Source organism: Juglans microcarpa x Juglans regia, chromosome 2S (genome assembly GCF_004785595.1).
Source record: "Juglans microcarpa x Juglans regia isolate MS1-56 chromosome 2S, Jm3101_v1.0, whole genome shotgun sequence".
In the NCBI taxonomy this organism is placed as follows: domain Eukaryota; kingdom Viridiplantae; phylum Streptophyta; class Magnoliopsida; order Fagales; family Juglandaceae; genus Juglans; species Juglans microcarpa x Juglans regia.
Genome location: NC_054597.1, coordinates 26,311,267 through 26,326,203, shown reverse-complemented (window position 1 = coordinate 26,326,203; position 14,937 = coordinate 26,311,267). Strand labels below are relative to the sequence as shown.

Sequence of the window (14,937 nt, the reverse complement as noted above, 5' to 3'; positions counted from 1 at the left end):
CCAAAGGATTTTCGAATATGAATGTTTTGAATTGTCGCTCTGATATTTTGATAATATGTTGATTTTGCTTCCTAAAACTAAAATTATTTTGTTCTACATTCTGAATTTTATAAATGTTCATGTTTACATACTAGTATATATTATCTCTGTTTAATGAGTTGTTAATAACTCACTGTTTATCTCTATAATATTTTCAGTGGATGTAAATGTTTCAATTGAGGATTTAGAATAATGGGACAAGATTGTTGAGTGTAGTGGATAAGTACAAAGATTATTGGAGACTATTATTTAGTAGATTTGATTTATTCTATGGATTTGATTTATTGGGATGTTGACACTTTTATTAAGACTTGAGAAGTTGTTGATTTATTTGTTGAATCACTTCATTGATGTATATTTGGTAGAAATAGATGAATTTATGTGTATGGAATCTTTGAAAATTATCTCCGACCCCATCCGGGTACGGGTGTAACAGTCATGGTATTCATTTAATTATTTTCTGTTGATGCAAAGAAAATTAATAACTGGAAAATAATTCCCGAGAGAGAGGAGAAAAGCAAATTCCTACCCACCACTTGTTTGCATTAATTAACACGAAAGAGTCTAAATTAGTGAGCCACCGACACATCTCATATTTTTTTTCATTGCATGTTTACTTTTTAGTTTTTGGTCAATCAGATCCATTGCTCACGTTTAGTTTTCCTTTGATTATTTGAAAACTAACGGTCATGCAAATAAATTATTATTATATTTATTAAATTCTCCCTACAACGTACGAGCTGACACTACCAATTAATTCACTTGTGGTTCCAATCTCCTTAATAATTAAGGAGCGTTGAGCTCGTAACTAAAATTGTGGAATTAGAGAAGAATCGTACAAACAAAACATGCAAAGTTTAAAGCATGAAAAGCTTCTAAAATTGCACACGTACAAGAACATTAAAAAACTACATGGATCCATTCCATAACATTGCCACTGCTTATTACCAACGTACGTAGTCAAGATGTGATGCATATTGCATATCAATCTTCCTAACATAAGTGGCGGAATGGTTACAATAACAACTGCATGCAAACGAAAAAAACATCATACACTAGATCAGGATCTTTCCAACATAATTAACGATTGAGATGTCCATTTCCTGGTTCGTACGTAGGCGCCTTTAAAGCCTTCGGTAGCAAAGCATGAAAGAATGATCGAAGCCAAAATCTTTCACATCTGCTTTCCACTGCTCAAAATTTTCAAGACATTCAAAATTTTTGTCCCCTGATCACCGACTACTAGTATCTCGCCATGAGTACCTTTGCAGAGCTCAACCCGTCCAGTACTGTTACTTTGTTGAATCAAATTCATATTTATCCGAATGTCCTGATCACTATTTGAAGCCAGATACGGACGAATTATATTTAAATGATGAGTAAATTCTGCCTCCAAGGTGTTGGCAATTCCATAGCACTTGAAAGTGTAATTCTTGTTATCCTGATGATTTTGAACAAGAGATGTCAAACCTAAAATTGTGTTGGAAAGTACACTATGCATGGATTCTGTTTAAAACAACATATATGATAGCTAAGGTTGGTTTGTTTGGATAGTGAGTTGAGATAAGATGTTAAATATTGTTAGAGTCGAATTGTACGTTTGTTGTATTTTATTTAAAAGTTTAAAAAATTTTAATGATTAGATGAAATAAACTGAGTGAGAGATGAAAAAGTTGATGTGTATGTATGTCTCATGCCAAACCCCCTCACCATCTAATTTCATTTGTGTACGTATGCATGTATTTAGAGTTTCGAAAACAACTTTACCTGCCTCGGGCCACTGCTCGGCGTGTCGTACCCCTTAGATTGAAAATGAAATCCTTTAGGCATTATCGCATCTTCATCTCCCTTCGTGAAAGGGAAGACCTTCATTCCGAATAGCCGGATCATGCGGAGAGCATTTGGATGCACCACCTCCCCTTGTGGGTTTATCACCACGACAATAGGCTTATTCTTTAAGCTGCAATATTCATTCTTCATGATCTGGATGTCTGCTACTGTTGGTGGAAAACCCTGCAAATGTACCACGGCATTTTGGACTGCAACATGTCGAATTTCGCTTGCACGTCATCGGTCCAATGCTCCACTATTGGGATCCATACAATTTTATACGGTTCATCCTTATCTCTTATCCCATCAAAAATGAGCTTTAAAATCGAGATTTCTTCAACGGAGATGTCCATGACGTCCGAAATGAACAATAAAACATTCTTATTTTTCAGCACATCGATACTCAGCTGGTTTTGCAAAACAGTTAAAACTAGAAATGAGTCAAATAAATAATGTTAAACTGATTAGGGTGATCACTACTGCACATATTTTAAACGAAGTAGTAACAATAGATTTTGTAGGTAGTATTAATTGCTATTTTTCAGTTATCCCATTAATAAAATTACTTTGCATCAGACTTGGCCTTTAATTTAAAATAAAAGGTGAATAATACAAGTGCTAACCAATTTTTTGGTAGAACCGTGAATAATACAACTCCCAACCATTGCCTTGAAAGCCTCCACAATTTTTGTAGGTATTTGTGGAAGTTCCGTCGTTTTCCAATATTTGTCCACTTCCTCTGTAGTTAACAAGGATATTTGCATGGTCAGCTAGCATTGTAGCCCATGTTTAAGACATTACATATATATATATATATATATATATATATATAGTTTGTGCAACGGGTTCAAGGTAATACTGTTTCCTCAAGGACGTACGAAATCAGCGTAATGGCTAACCTCTTTGTTGTTCGAATTCTTCTTGCTGCGTCTCTCGTATGTTCCGGGTTCTGTTCATCTTCTCAGACAAGGGCGATAGTTCCAGTGTCTTCTCCCTGAAATTAGGCAACCATGGTCATTTGCACTAGGTTAAAAAGGTCAATATTACGTTATTTTTACTCCCCTTTTGGAGACCTACAAGCACAAGCTGCTATGATGTGTGACATGGATGGCGGATCACATTCTTAAGATCAGCATATACAGCACGCACGTACATGCATGTCAAGTGCGGACAAAGAACTTACTCATCACTGCCGAGGCAATACATTTGAGTCGCGCAAGCAACAACAGTTATGATAGCCCAAAAGACATGCACTGGGATGCATTTTGCCAAACTTGCCGTTGCAAGTGTATTTCTGTAGTACTTTTCCGCCAACTCAGATATCTCTTCCAACACTACAATGTTTATTATTACTTCCAACGTGCTCTCGATCAACTTGCGCACCTCAATCACTTTCTGGCATTTTTTAAGGTCTGGGCGTTTTAGCATGGCAGGTACACGGTTTGTGATTCCCACTGACTTGGCCAGATGGTCCAGAGAGTCATCTAACTGCGCAAGACCCCAGAAATCTCCATAGTCCAAAGCAAAAGCCGCAATTACCAGCACTGCCTTCTCAACCCATGAACATCTTGAGAGCTTGTTTAGTATGGAAATTGTTGTTTTGAGTTCATTTCCCCCACCAGGAGCCTTGCATGCAGACAGCTGACATTACACATAATGGGAAAATGTTGAGATAATTATAACTAGACAGTAAAATGATCACTTTCGAGACTTCTGGGGATTGAGGTAGGTAAAAGGTAAAGAAAAACGGTGGCCATTTTGCAAAAAAACTTCTAGGGTGAAGAAAACAAAGTGCATTTTGTTGGAATTACCTCGGACGAAATTTGCAGGAGTTTGCCCAGTAGATCATCAGAACTGTTGTAGCTGTAGCCCTCCAAATCCTGTCTCTCCGGGTCCCGATGAGGAGGATCAGTACCCTATTAACAGATATACTTGAGAAATTAAAAACAGAAACGCATAATCTGCTGCCTCACTTAATTAAAAAAAAATGTCATATATGTCTGTCCACTTAAAGAATGCAAATGTTTCAGATTTTAATCGTGTTCGGATCCTAAATTTGGAGTACTAGAAGTTAAAATGCATGGGGTTAGAAGGGAAAAGAAATGCGAAAAAAAAAGGCATATAAATTAAAAATATGAATTGTACGTCGGAGTTACATATATATACCAGTAAAACATTGTCAACCATACGGAACGAAAGGTCAAGAATTCTTTTGACGTCGAAGAAAAAGTGTTGTAAACGATCACGATTTTGGAGAGAATCATCAGACATGGATGGCACGTTTATAAGGAGCAGTACACCATTCATGGTTTGCTCTACATTTTCTGGTAAAAGGATCTCATGGTTGGCCATAGTATTGTCTGTTACGAAGCACACTGAGACGTAGGTTAGAAATTCAGGTTTGGGAAAAAGGAGATAAGTTTGATCGTGTCATTAATAGTGCAATAGCGTGGCCTATTTATAGCAATAAGAACGGGAATAAGGTCGCAAGAGAAGAGTTTTTGTTTTTGTTTTTTTTTTTCTTTCTCGGGTGAACCATTTATAAATTGAGAATTACTTCAGATACAAAGAGATAATATAAAATAAACTCAAAAATTGATGTAATTTCATAGAACTTTTAGATTTATTTTATAATAAAATAAATTTACAATTTAATGTATACATCATGATTATTTTGTGACTTTATTTTTAAATAATCATTTTGTGATTAAAGTATTTTCCTTTTAAATATCTAGCTTGAAGCATTAATTAAACTCGATCTCCCTTGTTTGCGCAGCTTATCGCGAGACTTTGTTCTACACCGAGCTAAATCATGTGAATAGTTGACTTGAATAAGAAAGACTGGACATTTAACTACTTGAATAAAGATTACAACCATGCATTTTACTCTGCTCTCCTCAACACTCCTGTCTCTTGGAAACACCTCATAGACAGTACTCTAATCTACCATTTGTGCTTTGGGAAATATTTGCTTTACAATAAATGGCCTTATACAGTAAATTTTATGCACTAACGTGGTTTATTGTAATCCATTAGATTGTAATTTTTTTTTTTTTTTTATCAAGTATGTCTTACGCATTACATTAATACTTCTGATCTTCTACTTTTTCTCACTGAAAAAGAGTTCTTCCCTCTCCCCAATGTTTATAAGTTTTTTATAGTTTTATTTTTCTCTACTTTGAACTCATGCTTGATTTGCTACCTTCCCATGACGAAAAACCATGCAGAAACACACCACCCCACGCTTCTCCCTAACCATCAGTCTGTTTATATACTGAGAAATCGTTAGAAAATTATTGGTGCATGAGGCTCATCATGCGCAGTCCTCAAGACGGCCTTGTGTGAGCTTCACGTCCCACTGCATCTCCACACCTTGCCAGTGTAACACATGTGGCCCAAGTGATGACATCATCATATTTGAAAGATTACCTCAAATTCTTGTCCAAAATTAAGGCATTAAGCGAGAGAGTGAGTGACATATAAAATAGACTATGGACCTTACAATATTTATTATTTTTCGTATAAATATTTCCAACATTAACATATATAAAATGAACAATAAATATTATATGACCCATTTTATATGTCACTCTCTATCCCGCTTAAAGCCTCAAATTCAAGTAAGATTTTGAGATGATATTTTCTTGAAAGGGTCTTGTGCATTGGAAAAAGTCGATCACGTGACTGAGGTATGCAATGGAAGTGAATTGACGTGGCATTGGGTGGAAGATAAGCTCAAGAAGTAACTGGCATAGGCAAGCACAAGTAGTACTTTCAAGTAATTGTCCTCATGTATCCGTTATGTAATGGCCGGTAGTAGTTATCTTTAAGTTAGCGACTAAAATAAATTATGATCATCTTATTATTTTACATATGATACCCCATATTGAATTAGGGGCGTATAGGAACTGCTAGACCAACTGTCGTTGACGGAAACCGGCTGCCAGATTTAGGAACGGACTGGCAGCCAGTGGGAATTTGACGAAACTGACACGGCCGATTCGATTCAGATTGAACCAAGTTCAAACTACCGAACCAGCCGATATAATATATATACATATATATATATATATATATATTTAAGTAAAATGACGGCGTTGTTTCACTTAAGTGAAATGGCATCATTTCAAATGTATCGTTTAGAAAAAAACATTTAAATGAAACAACGCCGTTTGGTTTAAACAGAGTTGTTTGGAATTAGGGTTTGAATAAACCTTCCCCTCTCTCATTTCTCTCTTTCACTTTCTCACTCCTGACCTTCTCTATTTCTCATTCCTCTCTCTCTCTCACGTAGCACAATTACGACCTCTGTTTCCTCCGTAAGTTCCTCTTCATACACTCTAGAGAAAGATTTCATGAAGGACAACAGGTGTTTGTGAATCTTGACAGACAGAAAGATTTCCTCCATAAATTCCTCTGTTTCCTCTTCATTCCTCTTTGTAAGTTCCTCTTCAAACTTTGTCAATCAATGGTGTTTGTGAATCTGTGATTATTGTGTTCGAGTGCTAAGTCGGAGTAGCTAACCCATAATGATTTCATGGTAGACAACAGGCGCAGTCGTTGACGTTCTCTCCGTTCTCTCTCTCATTGTGCCATCGAATACACTAGCAAACTGACTAGATTTACATCGAGAGCAACATTGATGGTTTTCTCCCCTTCACTGGTTAGTTTTGGTCGAGATTTAGACATTTTTCCTTATCGGTGCAGTTTTGGTGTTGGACCGAAATTGCATCAATACTTCGGTTTTCAACCCTATATTGAATGATAAGTGATAAGTATAAGTGGTGTATGAGATCTCATATTAATTAGGAATGAGAAGTTATTACTCTTTATAATGTTCTAACTTACAATGAGGTTTGTTTAATTGTACCATTGATTAATCATTTTAGAGTATAATCAATGTGGTTTGGACTTTCTATTGAGACATTACAAATAGCGCTATTCATTTGGGTTCTCGGTCAAAAATCTGGGTAGACCAGGACCAGGTTAGCCTAGGTCAGACTCGAGTTTGAATCTAGATTTTTTGATTCCTGGTTCCAGGTTGAACCTAATTTTTATTTATTTATTTTTTTTAACACTAGAATTCACAAAACAGTTATTACATAACTAGTGTAGTATTTATTTTTCCTAATGCTACGCGAAAGAGATTACCCAAATCTCCTGCTCTTCTTTCGCTGGAACTGTCATTACCATAGTCATTCTCGTCTACGGAAGAAGAAGAAGGCGACGACGAAGACGATATTAAGAAGGAAAAGAGAATGAAACAGCTTAACAATGACAAAAAAAGTATAGATAAAGACAAAATATGAGGGACCCAAAAAGTAGGTACTAGAATAAAAAGGTCTAGTTGTAGTTTTATTTCAGAGGTGGGGTTTCTTTGCTTTCTCGCGCTCTTCTTCAATTGTGCGGTCGTCAAGAAAAAGAAAACGAAGCAAAAGGTGACTACGAGCGACGACGAAGACGATGTAGAGGAAAAAAATGATAAAAAGGTATAGTTGTTGTACCGAATACCGAGGATTCTTCTTCAATATATCATTTTTCCAGATAAGACAGATTTCTTCAACTTATCATTTTTCAAGATAAGACAGAATCTGAGGGACCACAAAGAGGGTGTCAAAACAAAAAACTTAGTTTTATTTCATTTATGGGAGTGGGGTTCTTTGTTTCCCGCACTGCAAAGATGACCGGTTCTATAAAGACTACTATTCCTAAATAGTAATTCTGAGTTTGTGCATTCTGTTTTGAAAAATGAAACCCCTTGATTACAAATCCCATTCATCATAACTAATAAATTAAACATTGCACTTTGTAAGACTGCAATATTTAAAATTAAGTTTTCTTTATTTTTTAAATATTAATTAAAATAAAAATTATTACAATTAATTTCTAAAAATAAATAATTAAAAATAGGAAAAAACAAAAAAGACAGTTGCTTGCGTGAAGGAGAGGCCTTCCCGGCCCCACCTCTCAACTAACCACCACCACCTGTTAGTTAGCACACCTACTCTACTTAAATTTATTGTTACAAATAAATGACGTAAATGAGTTGAATTAAGATTAAAATTAAAATTAAAATAAAATGTTATTAAAATATATTCTTTTTAATATTATGTTTATTTTAATATTTAAAAAATTTAAATTCTTTATTTCATTTTAACAAAAAATATTGATCACACTATGTGGAAGAAAATGCTCATTTTAAAATAGCTGGTACACCACCATGTGACCGGATTTGATCGACCAAACAAAGCCATTATGATGTCAAACCACCACAAAACTAACACTTGTTTTAAGATAAAGCAATATGTTGTTGACGTTTTACACAAATCCACCCCTTCTCTCCATTGTGGACATTGTATACGTGAGTTTTCCACGAAAATTTAAGGATATTGGTCAAGCCTAAGAATCTTGTATTTGCAAAATATGCAATTAGGATATATTAATTTAAGGATATTTATATATATGTATGGTACACTGATCGAGAAATTTTTAAAATATTAGAGAATGGTTTTGTTTTTTTGTTCATTTCTCTGACAGTAAACAAAAGTTTTCCAAACTTCTGTACTCATGGTTTGATCAAAACAAATAAAAAAATGAATGTTATCTCATGTCTCTTTCTTCTTGATAAAATAATATTAAATATCTTTTAAAATCCCTCAGCTTGCCCGTTCACATGATTTTGAATACAAAGCACAAGAATAAACATTTATGAAAAGATCCCCGATGGACGTGCATGGAAAGCGATCATGATCGGAACGCTACAAAATTATCTTATTTGTTTTTATAGATGAGATTAGATGAGTTAAGATTAAAATTAAAAATTAAATAAAATATTATTAGAATATATTTTTTAATATTATTTTTTTAAAATTTAAAAAAGTTAAATTATTTAATGTACATATAACTTTAAAAAAATTATAATAATTAGATGAGATAAAATGAGATAGTTATATCATCAAATATGTGCAAAGATAAGCCGCACCTTTTCATTTTAGTGCTCATTGTAAAGACAAATTAACAAAAGGAGTCAGACTGGCCTAGAACGTTACTCAATTGCAAATTCTCATTGTTAATGTCTAAAAAGAAGGGAAGAAATTTCCATTTCTAAGACATGCTGAGGTAAGCTAAGCCTCAATCGGTATTGTTTGGAGTCCCCGACAATGATCCGGTATGGTTGTACGGTATTGGTGTGTATATCTATGACACTGAATAGTATTTAAATGTAGAGAAAATAAGAAGAAATGAATATACAAATTTACATGATTCGGCACTAGGCCTATGTCTACGAGAGTTTGAAGAGGGGAGATTTCGCTATAATATGCTTGTTTATAGTTTCTCATAGCCTGTCATATCTCACTGTACAATAGAAGCTGAAGATCTACTTTCTGGAGAAGATGTTCTTGCTCTAGAGGTTCAAGAAGAAGTTGAAGAAGAACCCAAAAGTCCCTGAAATCGTAGGCTCTTTGTCCCTTTTATCTGACCATCTACTTGCGTGCGCCTTGGTAGTAGTGAGCGATGTCTCCTTGGTGTGTCTGACCCTCTCTCATTTTCCTACTTTCTCTTGACACCTCCCTGTCTCTTGGCACCCTCGCCCTTTAGTCCATTCTTGTCCCCTCTCCCTCTCACTCATTTTGTCTTCTAGTGATGGCCCTTTGAATGGGCTGGGTCTTGAAAATCATTTTGGGCTTGACGTATTTTACCCTCTCACAGTTGCCTGCAATTCTTAAGGGCAATTTGTTTGAAAAAAGACATTTAGAATCTTCAAAGGTAAAATATGCAATCGACCAGATCCTCATCTGTCCGTATAGAAATCAATTCCAGGAGCTGGCCATGGCCATCCGTTCCTCTCGCATTAAAGATTTTCGAGCGCGGGATTAGGCGGGAGATGGGCTCGACCGTGTAAGATGCGTAAGGCGCAAGCACGTCCTAGTGTGGCAAGCGGAAGGTAGGCTCGACCGCATGAAGCGTGAGCGCGAAGTCTGTCCTAGCGAGGTAATTGGGAGATAGGCTTGACCACATGGAGCGCGAGCATGAAGCCCGTCTTGATAAAGTAAGCTGGAGGTAGGCTCGACATAGGGTGCGAGCACATAGCTCGGCTAGGTAAGCTGGAGGTGAGCTCGACCGCGTAAGATGCATACAAAAGTTGGTCGGGTAGTCAAGTGACCTGCCTGCCCATTCGGACCCCTGGGAGGTTGGGCAGTCCTTGACCTTTCCCTCTTGTTGACTTTTATGAAAATGGTAAAAGGGGGCGAGCAGTTTGTAAAACTAGACTCACCTTAAGCCTTATTGAAAGGCATACATTCTCCTGCATTTTTGTATTGATGATATTGGTGAGCTTTCATTATTCGATGTGAATTGCAGTTAATGTTAGAGTATGTCTACTGTAACCCGTGCGAAGTGGTCAGGGAGCTCGTCGACCATCTAGGTCCACTTCAGGCAGTTGTGGAGCTTGGAGGCACGTTAACTTCGAAGGCTTGTTCCCAAAGGTAACCCATTGGTAGTGGTTAGCCACGAGTGCGAACACTCGACATTTGCTTGTGGAGATGCTATCTTGAAAGTAATTTTGGGTTGTCGAAAGACTGGACCTACACTTCGCTATGAGGTAGGCTAAATCACCTTATGGTTGGATCCGCTTGTTGACCCTCACGAGAATGTAAGTACAAGATGCAGCAAAAGTCATACTTGTCAGTGCAAGTATTTTCCAATCACAAGTGCAAATTTGGAAACAGAGCTGTCTCGCTGGGGTGAGGTGAAGGTCCGAGGCGCTATCCGTTTCGCATTCTACGGCTAGTGGTGATGTTCAACTGCTGGAGATTCCATTGGTGGGGATTTCGTTAATGGAGATTCTGTTGATGGAGATTCCATTGATGGACATTCCGTTAATGGAGATTCCGTTGGTGGAGATTCCGTTGGTGGAGATTCTGTTGGTGGAGATTTTGTCTTCGGGTAGCTGAAGGCTGACTTGCACTCCTCCATGAGAGGGATATAGTAGCCTTAGGCATTACATTCATCATTTTCGCCTCGCGAGGAGATAAGTTGCTTATGGCGATCTCATTAATGGAGATTCCATTTGCGGAGATTCTGTCTTCGGGTAGCCAAAAGCTGACCTGACTCCTCCACGAGAGGGACAGAGCAACTTTAGGCATTACACTTATCCATTTCGCCTCTCAATGAGGTAAGTTACTATTGGAGATTTCGTTGATGGAGATTCTGTCCTCAGGTAGCCGAAAGCTGACCCACACTCCACCGTGAGAGGGATAGAGCAGTCGTAAGCATTACACTCATCCCTTTTGCCTTGTGGGGAGGTAAGTTGTTGATGGAGATTTTCGTTAATGGAGATTACGTTGGTGGAGATTCTGTTGATGGGGATTCTGTCTTCTGGTAGTCAAACTTTGACCCACACTCCTCTGCGAGATGGATAGAGTAGCCTTAGGCCTTTTGCCTCATGTGGAGGTAAATTGCTAATGGAGATTTCGTTGGTGGAGATTCCATTGATAGAGATTCTATCTTCAGATAGCCAAACGTGACCTGCACTTCTCTGCGAGAGGGATAGAGCAGCCTTTGGCATTACACTCATCCATTTTGCCTCACGGGAGGTAAGTTTATGATGGCGATTTCATTGGTGGAGATTCTATCTTCGGGTAGCTGAAGGCTGACTAGCACTCATCCATGAGAGGGATAGAGTAAACTTAGGCATTACACTCATCCCTTTTGCCTCGCGGGTAGGTAAGTTGCTGATGGAGATTTCATTGTTGGAGATTCTGTTGGTGGAGATTCCGTTGATTGGGATTTTTTCTTCGGGTAGCGGAAGGCTGACCCACACTCCTCTACTAGAGGGATAAAGTAGCCTTAGGGATTACACTCATCCATTTCACCTCGTGGAGAGGTAAGTTACTGATGGAGATTTCATTGGTGTAGATTCTGTTGGTGGAGATTATGTCTTCCAGTAGCCAAAGGTTGACCCGCACTCCTCTGCGAGAGGGATAGAGCAGCCTTAGGCATTACATTCATCCCTTTTACCTTGCATGGAGGTAAGTTGTTGATGGAGATTTCGTTGATGGAGATTCCATTGTGGAGATTCCGTTGATGGGTATTCTGTCTTTGGATAGCCAAAGACTGACCCACACTCTTCCGCGAGAGGGATAGAGTAGCCTTAGGCATTACACTCATCCCTTTCGCCTCAAAGGGGTAAGTTACTAATGGAGATTCAGTGCTACAGGGACCAATCATGTTAGTGAAAACAGAATTCTCATAAGTTTTTAAGGAGACAAACTGGAGTGTTTAGCTGCTATGACTGATTTTGCCCATTGTTTGACCGAAATTGCCCACTGTTGCTTGTCATTTCTTCTCTTCCTTGCTCCTTATTTTTTATTTCCATTTTCTTCCTTCTTTTTTCTTTTCCAGGTGTAGGCTTGCTCGTGATTCGAGCATCAAGAGCCGTGCTTGTGGTGGTCAAGCGAACTCAGTCGGTGAACACGTTGCATGGGCCATGCAATGTGTTCTACATGTTGCCAACATAGCCAAAAGAAAATTGGGTGTGCTAAAGGTTGGCAGTCCAATCATCCAGGCCATGCACTTGTTCACGACGAGAGTCCTGTCCGTGGTTGGTGTGGCTAAGGAGTATTGGTTGTGGAGTGCTGCCCGCGGAGCATGGTTGAGGTGTAGTAGTCGTGGAGTGTCCTGGTTAAGGAGCTCCTGTCTGCTAAGCATGGCTGATGTGCAGTGGCCGTGGAGTGCTGCTCGTTGAGCATGGCCGATGTGTAGTGGACCTCGATTGTGAGCTGGTCGAGGAGAGGAGGTTGTGGATTCTGTGTACTAGGGCGTGGCTGAGGAGTGGTGGACCTCGATTGTGAGCTAGCCGAGGAGAGAATGCCCTGGAAAACTTTCATCTACTTCTTCGAAGAATATTTAGAGCGCAAAGAAATCGTCCTTCTTCCGCTTCCGGTGCAAAAGCAATATCGATCCCAGATATGGTGCCACTATTAATGCCTGAAAATACACAGTCTGGAAGGGAAGAAAGATCCATTTTCGAGATGTGCTAAGATGGGCTGGGCCTCGATCGGTGTTGTTTGGGGCCCTCGGTAGTGATCTGGTGCGGCAGTACAGTATCGGTGCATACATCCATAACAGTAAACACTATTTAAATGCAGAAAAAAATGAAGAGATGACCACATAGATTTACATGGTTCGGCTCTAGGCTTACGTCCATGGGGGCTAGGTGAGGGGAGATTCCACTATAATATGCTTGTTTACAATCTCTCGTAGCTTCTCATATCTCACTGTGCAATGGGAGCTGAAGATTTACTTTCTGGGGAAGATGTTCTCTCTCTAGAGGTTGAAGAATAAATCAAAGAAGAACCCACGAGTCCCTAAAACCATAGGCTCTCTGTCCCTTTTATCGGATCCTCTGCTTGCGTGCACCTTGGTAGTGGTGAGGGATCTCTCCTTGGTATTTCTGACCCTCTCTCACTTTCATACTTTCTCCCGACACCTCCCTGTCTCCCGACACCCTCAGCCTTTAGTCACTTCTTGTCCCCTTTCCCTCTCACTCATTTTGTCTTCTAGTGATGGCCCTTTCGATGGGTTGGGTCTTGAAAATTGTTTTGGGCCTGGTATATTTTATCCCCTCACACTCATGACAAAGACAAGCTAGACATAGAAAAAATAATTTGATAGAAGGAAATTATAAATAGTTGGAAATCTAAGGTTCGAACGTAGCAATGACGTACGTACTTAAAATATATTTCGTACCTCGTTCTTCAAATGCATGTAAGTTTAAATATAACAGTTAAATTGATCCTAGTATATGAACGAGGAAGTCCAACCTTGCTAGTTTGGTACTTTGGAATAGCTAGCACACCTTTCTAAAGCAACGTCCTAGTTGTACATGAATGAGACAACATATTGTGCAAGAAGAGTATATATGGATCCTATTTTCAATTGAGATGACTACTTACTAGAGTATATATATAATATGTATAATGATGCTTTCTTTGGGACTAATACAAATCCTCTCCCTGTAAAGGTCCTTTCCCTAGCTTCATATAGGATCTCGGATGTCTAGAAATGGTAGATGATTTGGAACGTTTGTACTAGAACCTGTCCCTATCTAAGAGGGAGAGAATTGAGTTGTGGTAAAGGCGCAAGATATTGTGTTAAATGTGGCACGTAGAGACAAGTGCTTGGTAGTCTCTCTTCTCAGAGACAAATACTACAATCGTGAGGCGTTCAAAAATACAATGAGGAAAATATGGCAACCGGTTCGAAAACTTGTGTTTAAGGAGTTGGGGTCGAAGTTGTTGTTAGCTGAATTTGAGGATGAACGTGACAGATTCTGTGTTATGTGTGAAGGGCCATGGTCTTTTGACAGGAACCTTGTTCTCCTGAAGGAGATGGTTGGCGACATGCAGGTATCTAAAATCCAAATAAGGGAAGCCTCGTTCTAGATTAGACTGTTGGATATGCCTCTACTGGTTATGAATGAAAGAGTTGGTAGAATGATAAGTGATGCAATTCGTTGTGTCGAGGAAATGGTTGTTGAACACAGCACGATTGCATGGGGCGCGTACAAGCGGGTGAGGGTTCGACGTGATATTACTCTACCCCTTATGCGTGGCAAGATGATTAACCTGGGAAAGTTTGGTTCATGCTAGGTTCGGTTTGCTTATGAGAGAATGCCGAACTTTTATTACGTGTGTGGTATTTGGGGCCATCGCCATAAGGAATGCAAACTGAAGCAACCCCACCATGAAGTTTTGCAGGAAGAAAACTTGCCACTTGGCCCATGGTTGCGTGCGGGTGGTGCCTTAGGACAGAGGAGGGAGTGCAGGTCTTAGAGAGAGTCTGTTGATAGGACCTTCTCATCGGGCCGAGGAGAGAGGAGGTTGTAGATGTTACGACAGATGACAAGGAGAAATCAGGGAGTCAATGCAATCTACCGAATTCTCGGGAGGCATGTCTCAGAAGTGGAGGCCATGCATGTAAAGTTAACGGATGCAATTAAAGGAACTGGGAGCAAAATAGGGTTGTTATCCCTTAACAATCCCGTAATGGAGGATCATGGGGGGT

At 38.9% G+C, this 14,937-nt stretch overlaps 1 protein-coding gene across 1 annotated transcript; it reads right to left on the bottom strand.

The window, feature by feature from the left end:
- Nucleotides 1-2,763: 2,763 nt before the first annotated feature.
- LOC121253506 (protein SIEVE ELEMENT OCCLUSION B-like) lies at nt 2,764-4,221 on the bottom strand. The gene is made up of 4 exons (XM_041153513.1): nt 4,036-4,221; nt 3,681-3,785; nt 3,053-3,510; nt 2,764-2,863 (listed from the first exon to the last, which is right to left on the bottom strand). The coding sequence occupies exons 1-4, from the start codon at nt 4,219-4,221 to the stop codon at nt 2,764-2,766; spliced, it is 849 nt and encodes a 282-aa protein (XP_041009447.1).
- Between the last annotated feature and the right edge of the window lie 10,716 nt (nt 4,222-14,937).